The sequence below is a fragment of the Serinus canaria genome, chromosome 27, assembly GCF_022539315.1.
Source record: "Serinus canaria isolate serCan28SL12 chromosome 27, serCan2020, whole genome shotgun sequence".
NCBI lineage: Eukaryota > Metazoa > Chordata > Aves > Passeriformes > Fringillidae > Serinus > Serinus canaria.
The window spans coordinates 3,863,783-3,880,507 of NC_066340.1; the positions used below are offsets into that span (position 1 = coordinate 3,863,783).

At 61.8% G+C, this 16,725-nt stretch overlaps 2 protein-coding genes across 2 annotated transcripts; both read right to left on the reverse strand.

The window, feature by feature from the left end:
* Positions 1–1,714: 1,714 nt before the first annotated feature.
* On the reverse strand, positions 1,715–2,956 carry FAM187A (family with sequence similarity 187 member A). Its single transcript, XM_009096711.3, has one exon. The coding sequence runs from the start codon at positions 2,954–2,956 to the stop codon at positions 1,715–1,717; it is 1,242 nt and encodes a 413-aa protein (XP_009094959.3).
* Positions 2,957–3,919: 963 nt separating this feature from the next.
* On the reverse strand, positions 3,920–15,378 carry KIF18B (kinesin family member 18B). Its single transcript, XM_050985532.1, is given in 12 exon segments — positions 3,920–4,545; positions 5,247–5,635; positions 5,879–5,997; positions 6,358–6,534; positions 6,608–6,805; positions 7,401–7,511; positions 7,770–7,874; positions 8,333–8,487; positions 11,670–11,808; positions 11,811–11,983; positions 11,986–12,069; positions 12,760–15,378. Coding segments are annotated over 12 exon segments (2,550 nt in total). The 5' UTR covers positions 13,034–15,378.
* Between the last annotated feature and the right edge of the window lie 1,347 nt (positions 15,379–16,725).

The window sequence follows — 16,725 nt, forward strand, 5'->3', positions numbered from 1 at the left end:
CCAGCAGCTCTATGAGAACGGGGAGACACAGCAGCAACCCCAAACCACACAGCCTGAAACTGTTCTGTGCCTGCACCTGAGAGCAGCTGGGAGCCCTGGGGACACGGGCTGGGGAGGTCCCAGGTGCCTCCTGGCTCCTGGCTGGCAGCAGAGGTGGCCCCGAGCTGCGAGGGCCCCACAGAGCTGCCGGTGCCTCAGCCCCACTGCCTGGGGCTGCTCGGCCTCGGGGTGCCCGGCTGCCGTGCCCAGGTGCTGATCCAGCCCCTGCCCCTTCTCCCCCAGCCCACGTCACCAGAGCAGCTCCTGGACTTGTTGGCCAAAGGCAATAAAAACCGGGCCCAGCGTTCCACCAAGGCCAACGCCACCTCCTCCCGCTCCCACGCCATCTTCCAGGTGAGGGCTGCTGCCTCCGGATGGCCTCTGCTGCTGCTGCAAACAAACCTGCACCCCTGGGCCAGCACCGACACCCCAGGGCTGTCCCCCTCAGCCCTGAGCTGGGGATGTTGCTCCCCAGGGGCTCTGTTTGTGTGCTCTCAGCTGGCTGGGTGCAAAGCTGCCCCTGGATTTCAGTTCCAGCCAGGCCCTTGCCCAATTCCAGGGCTGCTACGGCTGCCTGGGCAGACGGAGGCTCTGGCTGTCACTTCAGCCTGAGCCTGCTGCCTTGCCCCTTGCTGCTGGCAGGGGAGCAGCCCAGGTGGCTGCGTGCTTTTCCAGCCAGCTCCCAGCCAGCTCCTTGGTGGCTTCTGGATTCCTGCCTGCACAAATCCCTGAGCTGTGCTGGAATTCTGCCCTTCCTGCTGCCAGCTCTGCCTCCCAACAAGCAAACCACGGCTGCAGAGGATACAGGAGCAGCCCTCAGCTTCCAGCACCTATGGCCCTGCAAGGGTTAATCCTGGGGGGTGAGGGGATTACAGGGCAGTGGGGAAGCACTTTGGGTTCTACTGCGAGATTTTTAGGGATTCAGAGGGGAAGGCACAGAGCGGTGCTGCCAGGTGAGTCTTGGTGGCTGCGTTCCCCCTGGCCCGCACCCACAGTCCTGCCTGGTGCCACCCTGGGGACACTGTCAGATTTTGCTGGCAAAATATCCAGGCCTGGAGCTGCCTCTGTGTGTGAGCCCCTTCCAGCTCATGCTGGGGCTTTGGGTGGGTTTGTTGCCCTTCAAAGACCCAGCCAGATGTACCCTGCTCCATCCCTGAGTGTGGGAGATGCAGATTGTTTTCTATATCTCTGTCCCTCCTGACTTTGATTCTCATGTCATCACAGATGTTTGGCTCACCATCATCGACACAGTTCAAGTGCCAGAGCGTCGCTGGGACCCACAGTGCCCTCCCAGACAGCAGGATTTCCCTTGGGAATGCTGAAATCCTCAAGTCACATTCTCAGACAAAGGAAATGAGCCTGGAGGGCACATCCTGCTCCCTGATGAGACCCTGCTGAGATGCCACCACCTTTGAGGGATGTGTAAGATAACTGTGTCAGGCACAAATATTGACTCCCAATTCTGTGCTGAGTTGGGAGAGTTAAAAACATCTCAAAAGCAGAGACAGCTCTGAAGAAAATTGCCAGATTATTTGAAAAAAACCCAAAAACTTTCCCTTCAAAAAGTCAAAACCAAACATCGAAAAAAATGTTGAAACTAAAATGGTCCTCACATTGGAAATTTCCTGCGTGAGGGTGATCCAAGGTGTCTGAGTGTCCTGTGGGGGAGCTGCTACTACTTGGCCGCTTTCCTGAACACCTGAGAGCTGCAGCGGGACAGGTGGATGAGGAAGAAGATGGCGATGATGATGGCAAAGCTGATGCCCACAGCCCTCATGACGAAGATGGACTCGGGGTCGCTGGGGCTGCGCTGGCGCCGGGGCTGGAAGGTGACAGTGAGCTGGAAGCCGGCCACCAACTCGCCCTCCCGCCAACAGAAGTAGGTGGCTTTGTCCTTCCTGCGCAGTCGCTGGAGGTGCAGGTGGTTGCCGTGGTCGATGAAGAGCCTCATGTGCTTCCTGACCCCCAGCAGGTAGTGGGAGCGGTAGAGCCGCACGGAGCCCTTGTCCCAGGCCACGGCGTGCTCCGGCCGCGCCCCCGGGCACGAGATGACCAGGTCACTTTTGGGGGGCTGGTTGTGGTACTGGATGGGGACGTGGGGCAGCTCCGGCTTCTCGCCCAGCTTGTAAACGATGTTGGAGATGGACTGCACGCCCTCCTCGGGGGCTTCCTTCTCTGGGCAACGGGCCAGGCAGCTCCTGATGGCCACCTCGGGGCTGCGGAGGCGGATGAGGTGCCTGAAGGGTGTGGGCACAGCCCTGGAGCCGCAGGAGCTGACGTTGGGCAGAGCCGTGCGGTACCGGGGCTTCAGCTGGGCGCTCTGCACGTAACAGAGCCCGATCCGCCGCTGCTCGCCCCGCACCCCGCAGCGGTCACAGCGCGTCCAGTCCCAGAAGGTGGTGAAGAGGGTGAATTCCTTCCCTCTGTGGTCCTCTTGGACATGCTGGTCCTCATCCAGAAAAGCCACTGTGATTTCCCTGGTGGGCTGCACGTCCACGTCGTAGCCATAGAAGAAGAGCCCTTCCTTGGTGCCGCACAGGTAATGGCCCGAGTCCCTCACCTGGGCTCGGAACACGATCAGGCTGAACATGCGGATGCTGAAGCGCTTCAGGAGGTCGCTGCCCGCGCGGACCTGCTTGGAATCCACAATCACGGTGCCATTGAAGTCTGTCAGCACCGTGGTTTCGTGGCTGTGCAGGTTCTTCTGGAAGTACCAGACCACAGAGGAGACCTCCTCTGGCTTGCACTTGCAGGGCAGCTCAAAGGTCATGTCCGCCAGGTATGCAATGTTCTCAAACACCAGGAAGGCGGGACACGCCGTCTTCTTGAACACATCCCCTTTCTTCTCAATGGCAAAGGCCTGGAGAACATCCACCAGGGAGAGGAGAATGGTGGCTCCCAGCAGCCTCGTCCCCATCATGCCGGGTGCTCTCTGGCCCAGAAGAACTCACACAGCCCAGGCAGGGATCTGCTGGGAGCATCCTACCCTGGAACAGCCCAGCCTCTGTCACCCTCTCTGAAAGCAGCTCTGGAGCGTTGTCACCCATGTGCCTGGCAACAATGGAGCTGTGCTGGGACCAGTGGAACCCCCAACATCTCATCATGGTTTGAGCTGGATGGGAACTTAGAGAGGATCTCTAGTGCAGATCAACATCTTCATGGCTGTGCCATTGGAAAGGTATTGACTTCTGGGGCAGAGAATTTTTGGGTTGTGCTTTAATGATTAGGTCAGAGAGAACCTTCTACCATGGGCTGGTAAGTCTGATGAGAGGGGCTTTAAATGGAAAGGCTTGGGGGGGTGGGTTCCAAAGGGGCAATGTTTGTGCCATTGCTTCCACCTGGGGAGGAGACCAGGCCAGCCTGTGGAGCCCCATGTTCCTTGACCCGAGATGAGAATCACAGGACAAACACCATCAGTGCTGTGTGTGGCCGTGGTAGAACCTCTCACAGCCCACATGGTTTCTTGATCCCCTCTCTGAAGTGCCTGGACACAGAGTCACAGCATGGGCAACAAACAAGAACTAGAAATGTGAGTGTGCAGTGGCAGCGCCATGATCCCACTGCAATGACAGAGACACCGTGGGACAGCTCACCTGACTGGGATAGCCATGGCCACGTGCCCCCCACAGCCCTCACCTGCACTCTGGGACACTCAGACCCCAACCCTGGCCCCCTGCCCAGGCCCCCCACAGCAGAGGCACCCACAGGCCCTAGGATGATGGAGAAGGGGGATGAAGCCCAACCCCAGAGCCAGAACCTTTTCCAGGCTCCCCACACGACGAGGAGGCAGGAGAGAACAGCCACGTGTTGGCCCTTGGATTTAGGACAGAACAATTTATTAAAAACACAGTAATTTCGTAAACCTATTTCTTATTATTTCTTATTTCCTAAACCCACCCATAACCTGCAAACACACGTACAGGACTGAGCCAACAGAGGGGTTACAGACGCTGGCATGCCGCTGGAACCATGGCCAGAAGGGCGGCGGGGGGCAGGAGGGGATGCTCGGGGGGCTGCAGGAGGAGCGGGGCACGGAGGAGCGGGAGGCCTTTGGGGTTTGGGCGCTGGGAAAGGTGCTGGGGGATGAGCGCGGGGGGGCTGCCCGGAGCTCTGGCTGCTGCTGCTGTTGCTCAGCGCTGGCGGGAAGCAGCTCTGGAGCCGGCCCGGGCAGGGGGCTGGGGGTGCGTGCAGCCGCTGGTGCCGGGCTTTGGGTGCTCGGCGACGGGGAGGGCTGGCGGCTGACACCGCGGGGCTCCGGGGGAACGGGGGAGCTCTGCCCGGGGCTCTGCGCTGCCCGAGGAGTCTTTGCTGCCTTCCTCCGCTGGCGCTTCCTCCGTGCTCGGGAGCCGCAGGAATTTTCTGATTGGGAATCGCTGCTCGACTCGAGCATCCTCTTAATCGGCCAGACAGATATCGGCTTGGGACTGGAGCACGGAGAGAGCTCCCGGCAGCATTCCGAGGCGGTGCTGGGCACAGGGGGATCTGAAATGGTGACAGGAGCCTCGGCTAAAAGAGCAGAGAAGAAACAGAATCACCTCCCTTTCTGCAGCTCGGGAGCACCCCTAACCCCCGGGGCACCCCGTGTGCCCCCAGCTCAGTGCAGACCTGCCCTCCCAGCCCCGCAGCAGCCCTTTGCCAGCGGCTGTTCCATCAAAGCGCACCCAACGCCGAGGAAAAGAGCCGGCACAGGCGCCGGGCCAGCCCCACAGCCAGCGCCCCGGGGCAGTGCCTGCGCTGTTCCCAGCAAACGGGGTCTGCAGAACCACAGCTCCCTGCCGGGACCGCGCTGTGGCACGGAGGATGAGGAGGAAGAGCTCAGCCCTGCTCAGAGCCGGCTGCCGGCTGAGGCTCCATCCCGGCTGGCTCGGGCAAGGGAAGCAGGGAGGAGTAACGGAGACGGGAGAAACGCGGCTCAGAGCTGCTGCTTTGGGCTCCTGGGGCAGACACATCCCTCCCGTGGGAGCTGCCTCGCACACACGAGCTGAGCTCTCCCGGCTCCTGCCCGAGGTGCTGCCGAGCTCGGATTGCTCCGAACAGCGAGGCCGGAGCCACGCCGGGCAGGACCCGCTTGGTGACACGGGGGACACGCCCGTTCTCTGCCCCGTTCACACCGCGGCCGGGAGCTGTGTCCCACCGCGGGCTCCTCCAGCCCCCAGCGAGACACAGAAGAGGGGCCAACCCCCACTGTCCCCATCCCAAGTCCTCACCTGCACAGCTCAGCTGCATTCCTGGGGCTGGGGCAACCTCGCTGGGCTCTTCAAGGCAACAGGGAAGTGCAGCTTCCTCCAGCCCTGTGGGCTCCTCCAGCCCTGGGGACTCCTCCAGATCTTTGGGCTCCTCCAGCCCTGTGGGTTCCTCCAGCCCTGAGGACTCCTCCAGCCTTGTGGGCTCCTCCAGCCCTGAGGACTCCTCCAGCCCTGAGGACTCCTCCAGATCTTTGGGCTCCTCCAGCCCTGTGGGTTCCTCCAGCCCTGAGGACTCCTCCAGTCCTGAGGACTCCTCCAGCCCTGAGGGCTCCTCCAGCCTTATGGACTCATCCAAATTTTTGGGTTCCTCCACTTCCTTTGTCTTTGCAGTAATTTCATCAGGGCAGAGGCTGTGAGTAGAGTTTTGGAGTAAGAGTGTCAAACTTGGAACATGGGACATTCCCAAGATGTAAATCCCCTCCTGGAGAGCCTGAGCTATGAGGTGTGTGTGCACCTGTGGGTGACAAGGGACCCAGGGACAGGCCAGCATCTCCAAGCTCAGCCCTGGTCCCACACCCATCCAGCCATGGACAGCGCAGTCTGCCCAGGCTGGGAGGAGGGAATGGGACACGGGAGGACACAAGGACACTCACTTCTGCTCCTGGTCCTGCAGGTCCTGCTGAAGGGGACTCGGTGTACTGGTCTGGAACTGCAGATCAGTCGGGGAGGCTGTTCTGGAGCTGCAGGGAGACACCTCGGTGTTCTGCAGGGACTGGGATGAGGCAGTGGTTAAAACACAACGGTGCAGCACGGACCCATCTCCGGGGCTGGAGCAGGGCAGCTCCTCAGCCTCCTCCGGGCTCCAGGGCCCCCGGGAGGCTGCAGGGGACACGATCTGTGCCCAGAGACCTCCTGCCATGGGCAAAAGCCCTGCGGGGTCTGGGCTGAGCAGCTTTAGCAGCAGAGCAGGCACACGCTGCTGAAGCTCCATCGGCAGCTCCTGCTCTCAGTGCACCCCCGGGCTGGGAGATTCCCACAGGATACGGGAGGCACCCACCAATGCACCCCACCACGCACCCTCCCGCCCGCAGGCAGCAGCTTCCGAGCCCCGGCAGGGTCCCCCGGTGCTCACCGGCAGCAGGATGTGCCGGGCCCGGCTGGCGAAGCGCAGCGTGCTGTAGGTGTCGGGGCCGGCGGCCGCCGCGGGGCTCACGGCCGCGATCACGGTGCTGCGGAAGCTGCCGATCAGCGAGTCCTTCAGCAGCAGCGTCAGTTTGCTGTCCCGGAACGGCACGTGGCACTGCCCGCCCTGTCCCGAGACACCGCTCAACTCCGGGCCCTGGGGACACCCTCCCGGAGCCGTCCCGGGGAGCCAGACTCACCTTGGCTCCGGACAGAGCACGGACGACGCTTTTGAAAGCCAGCAGCGAGCGGTTGATGCTGGTGCCCTCCCACATCCCCTCTCCCCGGCCCGGCGTGTCCCAGGCTCGCTCCGAGCCCGCCAGGTCGATGAAGCTCAGCTTGGCCACGTGCGGGTCCCCGGCAGGGCCAGCAGTGAGGTCCCACTGCTTCACCTGGATCTGAGGACAGAGGGGGCTGAGACTGGCTCCACACAGGTGCTCTGGGGGACCGGGCTCTGTGCTTTCAGGGCTGGGGCCAGGGAATGCCGTGGGGAGATGAGGCAGGAGGGGGAGAGGAACCTGGCTTGTTGGAAGGATGAGACAAACACCTGGTGATGACACAAGGAGCAGAGCCAGGGAAGGGATCTGGCAGGGACGGACAGCTGTGGGAGCAATCAGCATCTCCCACACTCGATGACAGAGAGGGGTATGGCTGGGCAGGTCCTCAGAGGGACTGGAAAAGCACGCAGCCACCTGGGCTGCTCCCCTGCCAGCAGCAAGGGGCAAGGCAGCAGGCTCAGGCTGAAGTGACAGCCAGAGCCTCCGTCTGCCCAGGCAGCCGTAGCAGCCCTGGAATTGGGCAAGGGCCTGGCTGGAACTGAAATCCAGGGGCAGCTTTGCACCCAGCCAGCTGAGAGCACACAAACAGAGCCCCTGGGGAGCAACATCCCCAGCTCAGGGCTGAGGGGGACAGCCCTGGGGTGTCGGTGCTGGCCCAGGGGTGCAGGTTTGTTTGCAGCAGCAGCAGAGGCCATCCGGAGGCAGCAGCCCTCACCTGGAAGATGGCGTGGGAGCGGGAGGAGGTGGCGTTGGCCTTGGTGGAACGCTGGGCCCGGTTTTTATTGCCTTTGGCCAACAAGTCCAGGAGCTGCTCTGGTGACGTGGGCTGGGGGAGAAGGGGCAGGGGCTGGATCAGCACCTGGGCACGGCAGCCGGGCACCCCGAGGCCGAGCAGCCCCAGGCAGTGGGGCTGAGGCACCGGCAGCTCTGTGGGGCCCTCGCAGCTCGGGGCCACCTCTGCTGCCAGCCAGGAGCCAGGAGGCACCTGGGACCTCCCCAGCCCGTGTCCCCAGGGCTCCCAGCTGCTCTCAGCACTGGTGCAGATGAGTCTGTCCCAGCCCTTGTGCCTTCCTTGTGCCCAGACCTGGTGGATGGAGAGGCCCTGTGCCATGGCTCCTTTCCCAGGCTGCTCCCAGACGTTCAGGGGGCCCTGGGACTCCAGCAGGTCGTAGACACGCTCTTTGTACACCTGGAGCAGGACATCAAGGTCAGGCTGAGGTTTAATTCTCTGGGAGGGAGCTGGGTACCCCTGCAGATTCCTGCAGGATCTGTCACAGCCAGGGGTTCCCCCTGACCCCACTTCTGGGGTGTCATTACACCGGAGCAGCTGATGGGGCTCAGAAGGCAGGGCCAGCTCCCAGAGCTTTGCTGGGCAGCTCCCCCAACCCTGCTCCTCTCCAGCCCTTCCAGCCATGAGGCCCTCACTGCTCTGTGGAGCAAGGGAGAGAAAAGCCCCAGCTCCAGCTGGCAGGAAGCAGCAGCAGTTCTCTCCACCCAGTGGGTGATCCTGCTCCCAGTCAGGCTGCCCTGCCAACCCCAAGCACAGCAGGGGACACTGCAGGTACCCTGAGTGTGGCTCTGGATCAACCCCAAATCTCTTCCCTGAAGACCCAGAGGCAGGAGGGGACACGCTGGGCCACAGCAAACCTGCTGGTAGGAGACTAGGACCTCACAGCTCCTGTCCTTCATGGTCTCGAGCCTCCTGTAGAGCTCCACCGTGGCCAGGTGCACAATGCCAGGAGTGCTCTTGGAGCCCATCATGGTGTGGGTCTTCCCAACTCCGGAAGCACCGTAGGCAAACACTGGAGGGAGAAGGGGTGGGTGGTGAAATGATCTATCAGCACTCACCTGGTGCAGGAGAGGAGAGGAGAGGAGAGGAGAGGAGAGGAGAGGGAGAGGAGAGGAGAGGAGAGGCGAGGAGAGGCGAGCTGCTGCTTTCCGTGTACATTCCGCGGCTGCGAGTCGCGACACTCTATCGGCGCATTCTCGTCTCAGGCTCTTCTCTTCGGTCGCCACACCCTTTCTCCCTCCTCACCCTTCCCTTCCCACCTCCGGTCCTTCTCCTTCCTCACCTCCTCGCAGATTTGTCCTCATCAGCCTCTCTAATGCAGCAGGGACAGAAGGAGTCTCCAGATGAGTTTTGCTCCCATGCTTAGGTCACCTCTGACCCTCTCCCCACGAAGCAATTCTGCTTTCTCTCTTTCACCCCCATTATCGAGCACCTCCTCTGAAGCCTCCCCATCATGGTGGGACACAGTGATCTGGAGCCTCAGCCCTGCTCCTGAGGGCAGCACTCAGTGCTGGGGCTGGGGACAGGGGCAGCACTTCAGTGGCTCTCAGGAGCCACCGGGAGCTGGAGACAGCATCCCCTGGTGTGAGCACCTGGTGCAGGGAGAGCCCGGGGAGTGCTGGGCTCTTCCTGGGAATGCTCCTGTGACAGGCAATGCTGGGAACAGCTCGGGGGCTGCAGCAGCAGCAGCTCGGTGTTGTGGGAAATGTCCAGGACTGTCAGACCCATCTCTACAGTGCCATTCAGCCTGGGAAGGGATGGCAAAGCCTAGGGGCTCTTTCTCCATGCATCACCACATTTCTACCCATCCTTCCTGACCCAGGACAGACAAGAGCAAGTAACCCTTGTTCCTCACCAAATGCCTGGCCAGGGACCCTTGGGGAGGCTGTGGAAGGGTTCTGTCTCAAAGGAATTTAGGGTCTTTGGGGAGTCTCTGGGGGTCCCAGGGGAGCAGTAGAAAGCATGAAGGGGTTTGTAGGGTTGTTTGGGATCCAAAGACACCTGAAGAGGAGCCAGGGTTTTGGGAGAGGCTGTGGTGAGCCTGAAGGGGGTTCAGAATTAGATAGGTAGAGCCCACTTTCTCTTCCAAGGGACACCTGAGCATTACTGGTCTGGCCACAGGGAGGGGGTGGGCCACAGAACCCGGGGAGGGATCTCTCTCCCCCTCACAACCTCTAAACCAAACAAAATATAAACCCTAAACCACCAGCACCTCTAAACTTAACCCGCCATGCCCCTATCCACCCTCTGCAACCCCATCTCCCACGAGGTGCTGAGCACTTTTTTGGAACCAACACACTTCATTCACATCAGAAGCTGTTGGGGTTTTGGGTGCTTGTTGAGAGAGGCGTCATCAACATCACCTCCCCCCGAGCCCCCCCCAGCCTCACCACACACCCTGCAAGCCACACCACCCACCACAACCTGCCAGTCATATCACCGTCAGCACGCAGGTCCACCGCCCACCCACCAATCACCCCGGGTTCCCCCACACCCCACCCCTCCATCCTCCACCCCCTACCCAGAACACCACCACCTCTATTCCTCCAACCCCGGACCCCACGCCCCGGCGCCCAAACACACCCCGCCCACCGCCCCGCGCACCCACATCCCGCTTCCCACGACCACCCCACCCGCGACTTATCATTCCCCCGCGGGGCAGCCGACGGCGCCACCCACGTCTTTCCATCGGTCCACCAACGCCCCCCAGTTCCCCCCGCTGTCCCCACCACAAGACGAACACCGCGCAGAGCGACCACACCACTCCCCCCCAAGACACCGCCAAAAATTATTCTACATCGCCCCCCAAGGCTTCCTAAGACATACCGCCCCACCACGCCGCGCCCTCCATAGTAGTTATCCCCCACCTACCCTCGCCTGCGCCTGCAAACCAACGAGTAGAGAGTCGTCCAATTCACCTCCACCCAAGTCCCCACGCACACCCTCTTCACACTTCGGGATCCCCCTCAGCCCCGGCAAACCGTCCCACCCGCCCAATTAACAGAAAAAAGCCAAAGTCCCCGCGGAGAGTCAACCACCCCCGCCGGGTCCACCAAACCCCTCCCCACACCGCCTCCCAACCAAACCGCGAGTGACGCCCACGAGCGTGCCCCCCCCGGGATCCCGAACCACCCCTTAGTTCCCCCAGCAGGGACAGAAGGAGTCTCCAGATGAGTGTTGCTCCCATGCTTAGGTCACCTCTGACCCTCTCCCCACGAAGCAATTCTGCTTTCTCTCTTTCACCCCCATTATCGAGCACCTCCTCTGAAGCCTCCCCATCATGGTGGGACACAGTGATCTGGAGCCTCAGCCCTGCTCCTGAGGGCAGCACTCAGTGCTGGGGCTGGGGACAGGGGCAGCACTTCAGTGGCTCTCAGGAGCCACCGGGAGCTGGAACAGCATCCCCTGGTGTGAGCACCTGGTGCAGGGAGAGCCCGGGGAGTGCTGGGCTCTTCCTGGGAATGCTCCTGTGACAGGCAATGCTGGGAACAGCTCGGGGGCTGCAGCAGCAGCAGCTCGGTGTTGTGGGAAATGTCCAGGACTGTCAGACCCATCTCTACAGTGCCATTCAGCCTGGGAAGGGATGGCAAAGCCTAGGGGCTCTTTCTCCATGCATCACCACATTTCTACCCATCCTTCCTGACCCAGGACAGACAAGAGCAAGTAACCCTTGTTCCTCACAATGCCTGGCCAGGGACCCTTGGGGAGGCTGTGGGAAGGGTTCAGTCTCAAAGGAATTTAGGGTCTTTGGGGAGTCTCTGGGGGTCCAGGGGAGCAGTAGAAGCATGAAGGGGTTTGTAGGGTTGTTTGGGATCCAAAGAGACCTGAAGAGGAGCCAGGGTTTTGGGAGAGGCTGTGGGAGCCTGAAGGGGGTTCAGAATTATGGAGAGCTCCAAAGGGACACTGAGCAGGACTGGCACAGGGAGGGGGTGGGCACAGAACCCGGGGAGGGATCTCTCTCCCCCACTGCACCTCTACCGCAATGCCCATATCCACCCTCTGCACCCCATCTCCCAGAGTGCTGAGCACTTCTGGAACCAACACACTTCAGGCTGTTGGGTTTTGGGTTGCTGTTGAGTCACCCCATTGCCAAAGACACATGAGGGCTTCCAAATAAAATTCTGAGCCCATCCAGCCTGGGAGGGGATGGGGCAGGAGGTCCCGCACGGATCAGGGGTGTGTGCCAGGACTCACCGGAGCAGTTGTAGCCAGCGAGGAGCGTGTCCAGCAGAGGGAGCGTGGTGTGCTGGAACACCTCCTCCTGCGTGGCCCTCTCGCCAAAAACGTGGTCGAACGCAAATTCGATGTTCCTGCGGGGGCGGCCGGAGCTGCGGCCGGGCAGTGTGGTGCGGTGCCGGTGCCGGTGGCCGTGCCGGTGCCGCCGGGCTCCTCGGAGGTGAACAGCACGGCGTGCTGGTTCAGGACGCGCAGGATGATGGGTGCAGCTCGCTCCCGGCGGTTGGGGGGCCTCACACGCAGCACCACGGCCACGGAGCCCTCCTGGGGTGGGGGGTCTGCCCCGCAACAGGCACCTGGGGCTGGGGCATCGGGCTGCTCGGGGCTCCCCATCCACTGATCTGGGTCCTCATGTGGTCTGGGGGGGATAGATTCAGCTGCAGGGTGCAGTGGGGGAGAGAGATCCCCAGGCTGGGCGAGGTCTCAGAGCTTCCCCCCCCCCCCGTGCTCTGTGCCCACCCCCTCCCTGTGCCAGTCCTGCTCAGTGTCCCTTTGGAGCTCCCCATGAGCCTGAACCCCCTTCAGGCTCCCACAGTCTCTCCCAAAACCCTGGCTCCTCTTCGGGTCTCTTTGGATCCCAAACAACCCTACAAGCCCTTTCATGCTCCTACTGTTCCCCTGGACCCCCAGAGACTCCCCAAGGACCCTAAACCCCTTTGAGACACAGCCCCCTCCCACAGCCTCCCCAAGGGTCCCAACATCCCCCTTCCAGCCCACTCAGTCTCCCCGCATTTTGGCCCCCACAGCCCCTCTCACAAAAGAATCCCAGAATAATGAGGCTGGAAGAGACCTCTAAATCATCGAGTCCAGCCTGGGCCCTAACACCTCAACTAGACTATAGCACCAAGGGCCATGTCCAGTCTTCTTTTAAACACATCCAGAGTTGGTGATTCTACCACCTCCCTGGGAAGCGCATTCCAGTACTTTATTATTCTTTCCACCCCTCTATCACTCCTTAGGTCCGCTCAGAGCCCCCTCCCACAGCCCGGCACACCCCCGTGTCCCCGTCCTGCCCCTCCGGCCCCTCCCGCGCCCACCCAGAACTGACTCAGCCACCGCGTCCCCCGCGGGGACGGCAGCACCCACGCCTGGAGTCGGCATTGCCGTGCAAGGGACGAGGCACAGCCCCGGTCACCGGGAACGGCCCTCGCACTCGCCTCCGCCGAGAGCGGAGCCGCCACCGGAGCGCGGCCGAGCGGGAGGGACAGCCCGGCCGTTGTCACTCGGGGATCCGCCGGTGCCTGGCAGCCCTGGAACGTTGTCGTTGTGCCGCTGGTGGCCATGGAGCCGTGCTGGGAACAACGGAGCCCCCGAGGATCCATCACCGTGGAAGCACGCGTCACTGACGGGTTTGGGCTGGACGCGTCCCTGAGCGGTGATCTCGGTACAGCTCCGCAGGGCGGTGGGGCAGCGTCCCCTGCCTCAGCCTCCTCTTGCCACTCCTCCTCTGCTGCAGCCCGGGATGCGTTCGGCGTTTGGCGCTGCCGGTGCTCGCTGCTGGCTCGGGTGCAGCTTTTCCTCCACCGGAACCCCCCAGTCCTTCTCTGCAGGACCCGCAGCTCTTCTCCCACTCTGGGCTGGTGCTGGGACTGTCCCTGCGCAGGTGCAGCCCTTTCCCTCGGCTTTATTGAACTTCACTGTGTCCTCTTGGTCCCACTTCTCAAACTTGTCCAGGTCCCCCTGGTTGTCACCTGCACCTCAGCTTCGTGTCACCTTTGTGAACACTCTGAGGGTGGCCTTGAGTCACTGTCTGTGTCAGGAAGGGACTGCAGAGCCCCAGTGCCACCCAGAGCCCTCAGGGACACCCTTGTCATCAGCGTCCCGCTGGACAGGGGCCACTGCCCACAGCCCTTTGGCTGAAATTCCTCCCACCCCTCACAGCCGTGTCCCCCAGCTCAGGGATGAGGATGGATTCTTGAAGGGGACGAAGGCACTCCAGGCAGAGGGTGCAGCTGTGGACTGGGGTGTCTGGGGGTGTTGATCTGCCACAGTTTGGGGTGTGCAATGAGGGTCCCTCGTGCTGAGGAGCACATTTAGGGCACAAAGCTGGTGGGGCAGCTGCCCTGGGACCTGCAGGGTGAGCTCTGTGGGGAAATGGCCAGAGCCCCCAGCAAGTGGCCAGGACCTGGCACCAACCCAAAGGGCCCTGCAGTGCCAGGCAGGTGACTGGGCACTGGGACACAGCAGGAGAGGATGGTTCAGCTGGAAGACCCCACCATCAGGGAGGGATGGAATCATGGGAGATCCTTTGTTAGTGTCTCTCCCCAGAGGCTCCATCTCAAGCTGTTACTGAGCTGCTGCAGCACGATAAAATTCCTTAAAGGAGCCAGAGTCTGGGACTGCTCTCTGGGAGCCCTGGGGCTGAGCTGGAGAGGAAACCAGGAGCAACTGTGGGATGGGGTGTGAGGGAGGCAACAGGGCCCCAGGGGCAGTCTGGGGAGGGAGTGCAGCTGCCAGAGCAGCTCCAGGGTAGATGACAGGGAAGTTTCTAGAACAGTTTTGACCCAGATGGGACCCCACGTCACCTTCCTTCTCCAAACATCCAACGGCCTGCACCTGGTGACTGACCCAGTATGTCAATATGAACAATCAGCTCTTTTTTGTGATTTTATATTGATAATCCTTTCTGGCCTATGGCAACCCCGTTGACCTTAATTTTGTTGCTTGTTACCTGCAATAATAATGTGTGTCAGGGCAGTGTTAAATCCCTTGAAACTTTTCCCTTTGAGTATGTTAGCAGGAATGCCCTGTTAAGATCAAGGGAGGAATTCCTGTTGAGGAATCTCTGGAGCTGCTGCTGTGAAGGGTCTTCAGTCCCAGCAGTGCCAGTCTGGAGGGGCAGGAATGTGACTGCCAGAGGGGCTCTGGGATGGATGGAAGGATAGATGGATGGCCAGAAAGTTTTCCAAACAATTGCCTACCTATGTGGGACCCCAGCCCACCTTCCTTCCCCAAACCAACTGCTGATGCTGGATGAGTTCACCTGGCATCCTTGCAGCAGGGAGGAAACAAAGGCAGAGTGTTAAAATGTCCTGAACAGATTCCCCATCAACTCTAAGAGTGGGTCTGAGTCTCTCTGTTGGGCAGCATTTTGGTGCAGTTACCGCAGTGGATGGAGCACCGGGCCGGGCTCTGCCCGCACTGCTGTGGTTCTGGGGGAGCAGGCTCTGAGCCGGACTGTTCAGACACAGAGCGAGCCCAGAACCCTTTAACCATTTTAAAGGATGCAGTGAGAAATGTTTACAGTCCTGGGCTGTACCGTGTGCTGGACACTGTGTGTGGTGCGCGGTGATTCCTTCCCGAGGCTCTTCCACGGCAGAGCTCCTGTGCAGCTGCCGTGCTGTGCGGCCGGGCCGGACCGGGCCTCTGGGCACGAACCCCGGGGAAGGAGCCTCTCCCTCGGGAATGCTGCCGGTGCTCACGGAGCCTCCTGGGGAAGGGGATCCCAGGGCAGTGAGAGGCGCTTCGGCTCCAAACCGCTCCTGTAACTGTTTAGGCCATAGTGGTGACCACCGTCCCCTCAGGGCCCGCCCAGCCCTCAAGACCTGCTGCCTCCTTCAACCACGGCCTCCTCACTGTGCCTGCGCCTCCTCTGGGGCCCCAAAACCCCTCGCACAGGGTACTGCACACACTCTATGCACCCGGCCCCGGCCCCGGCCCCCGGCCCCGGCCCCCGGCCCCCGGCCCCGGCCCCGGCCCCGGCCTCTCTGCTCGGCTCCAGGCAGGTTTGTGCCCCCGCGCCGCCTTTAAATTGCCCGCGAGGTCCCGCCCTGCTCTCTGATTGGTTCCGCTCTGCTTTCCGACTCCCATTGGCTGCGTCGCTCGTGGTGCCTCATGGGGGTTGTAGTCCTGAGCCCCGCGCGATGGGCCATGGGAGCTGCGGTCTCGTCGCCGCCTGCGCCCCCTGCCGGCTGCAGCAGCAGCTGCAGCTCCGAGCCCCGGCGGGCGGCGGAGAGGGGAAGGTCCGGGGGTCCTGGAAGGTCCCGGGGGTACCGGGGGGGCTTGGGAGGTTCCGGGGGTCCCAGAGGGTCCTAGAAGGTTCTGGAAGGTCCTGGAAGGTCCAGGTGGCCCCTGAGGTCTTGGAAGGTCCCGGGGGTCCCGAGGGGATCTTGGAAGGTCCCGGGGGGTACCGAGGGGGCTTGGGAGGTCCAGGATACTTCCGGAGGGTCCGGGAGGGTTCTCTGGTTGCGCTTCGGTCGCACTGTTTTCGGGGACCTCCTCCTCGAACCTGCGATCCAGCCCGGCCCCGCCGCTGCCTCCAGCCGGGATCGGTGCTGGGGAACAGCGCCGGGAGCCGCCGGGGCTTGGGACACACGCACAGAGCTGGGGGAGGGAGCACATCTGGAACACACACACATCTGGACCAAACACACACATCTGGAACACACACACATGTCTGGAACACACAAACATCTGGACCAAACACACAAACATCTGGAACACACACACACGTCTGGAACACACAAACATCTGGACCAAACACACAAACATCTGGAACACACACACACCCATCTAGAACACACACACATCTGGAACACACTCACCTGAGGGGCACGGACACCCCTGTGACACAGACAGACACGCACACAGACCTCAGGGACGCACAGCCCTGGGGGACACACAAACACACCTGGGGACATGAACACTCATTCTCAGGGACACAGGCACATACGGCCAGGAGGACACCCATCCCCGTCCTGTCCCCGTGTCCCCAGGGCTCCTATCTGATCCCAGCGCAGCCGCTGGCCCCCGGCTCCCGCTGTCACCTCGAATTGTGCCACGTCCCGCCCGTGCCGAGGCAGCGGTGACGGGCGCCAGCGCCCGAGGGTCCCAGTGGCTCCGTGTAGCCTGACCGTGTCCCTCCCCGAGCAGTGGCAATGCTGTGTTTCTCAGGGGACACCCCCTCATAGGGTCACCTGGGCTCTGGGGACAGAGCCATGGTAAGGGTGGCACCCAAGTGGCGCCACTGCCGGCGGTGCAGGGACAGGGAGCCTCTCGGGGCTGGGCTGGTTTG

Coding starts and splice junctions, on each gene's coding strand:
- FAM187A (XM_009096711.3), bottom strand. CDS start 2,956: ATGGGGACGAGGCTGCTGGGAGCCACCATTCTCCTCTCCCTGGTGGAT.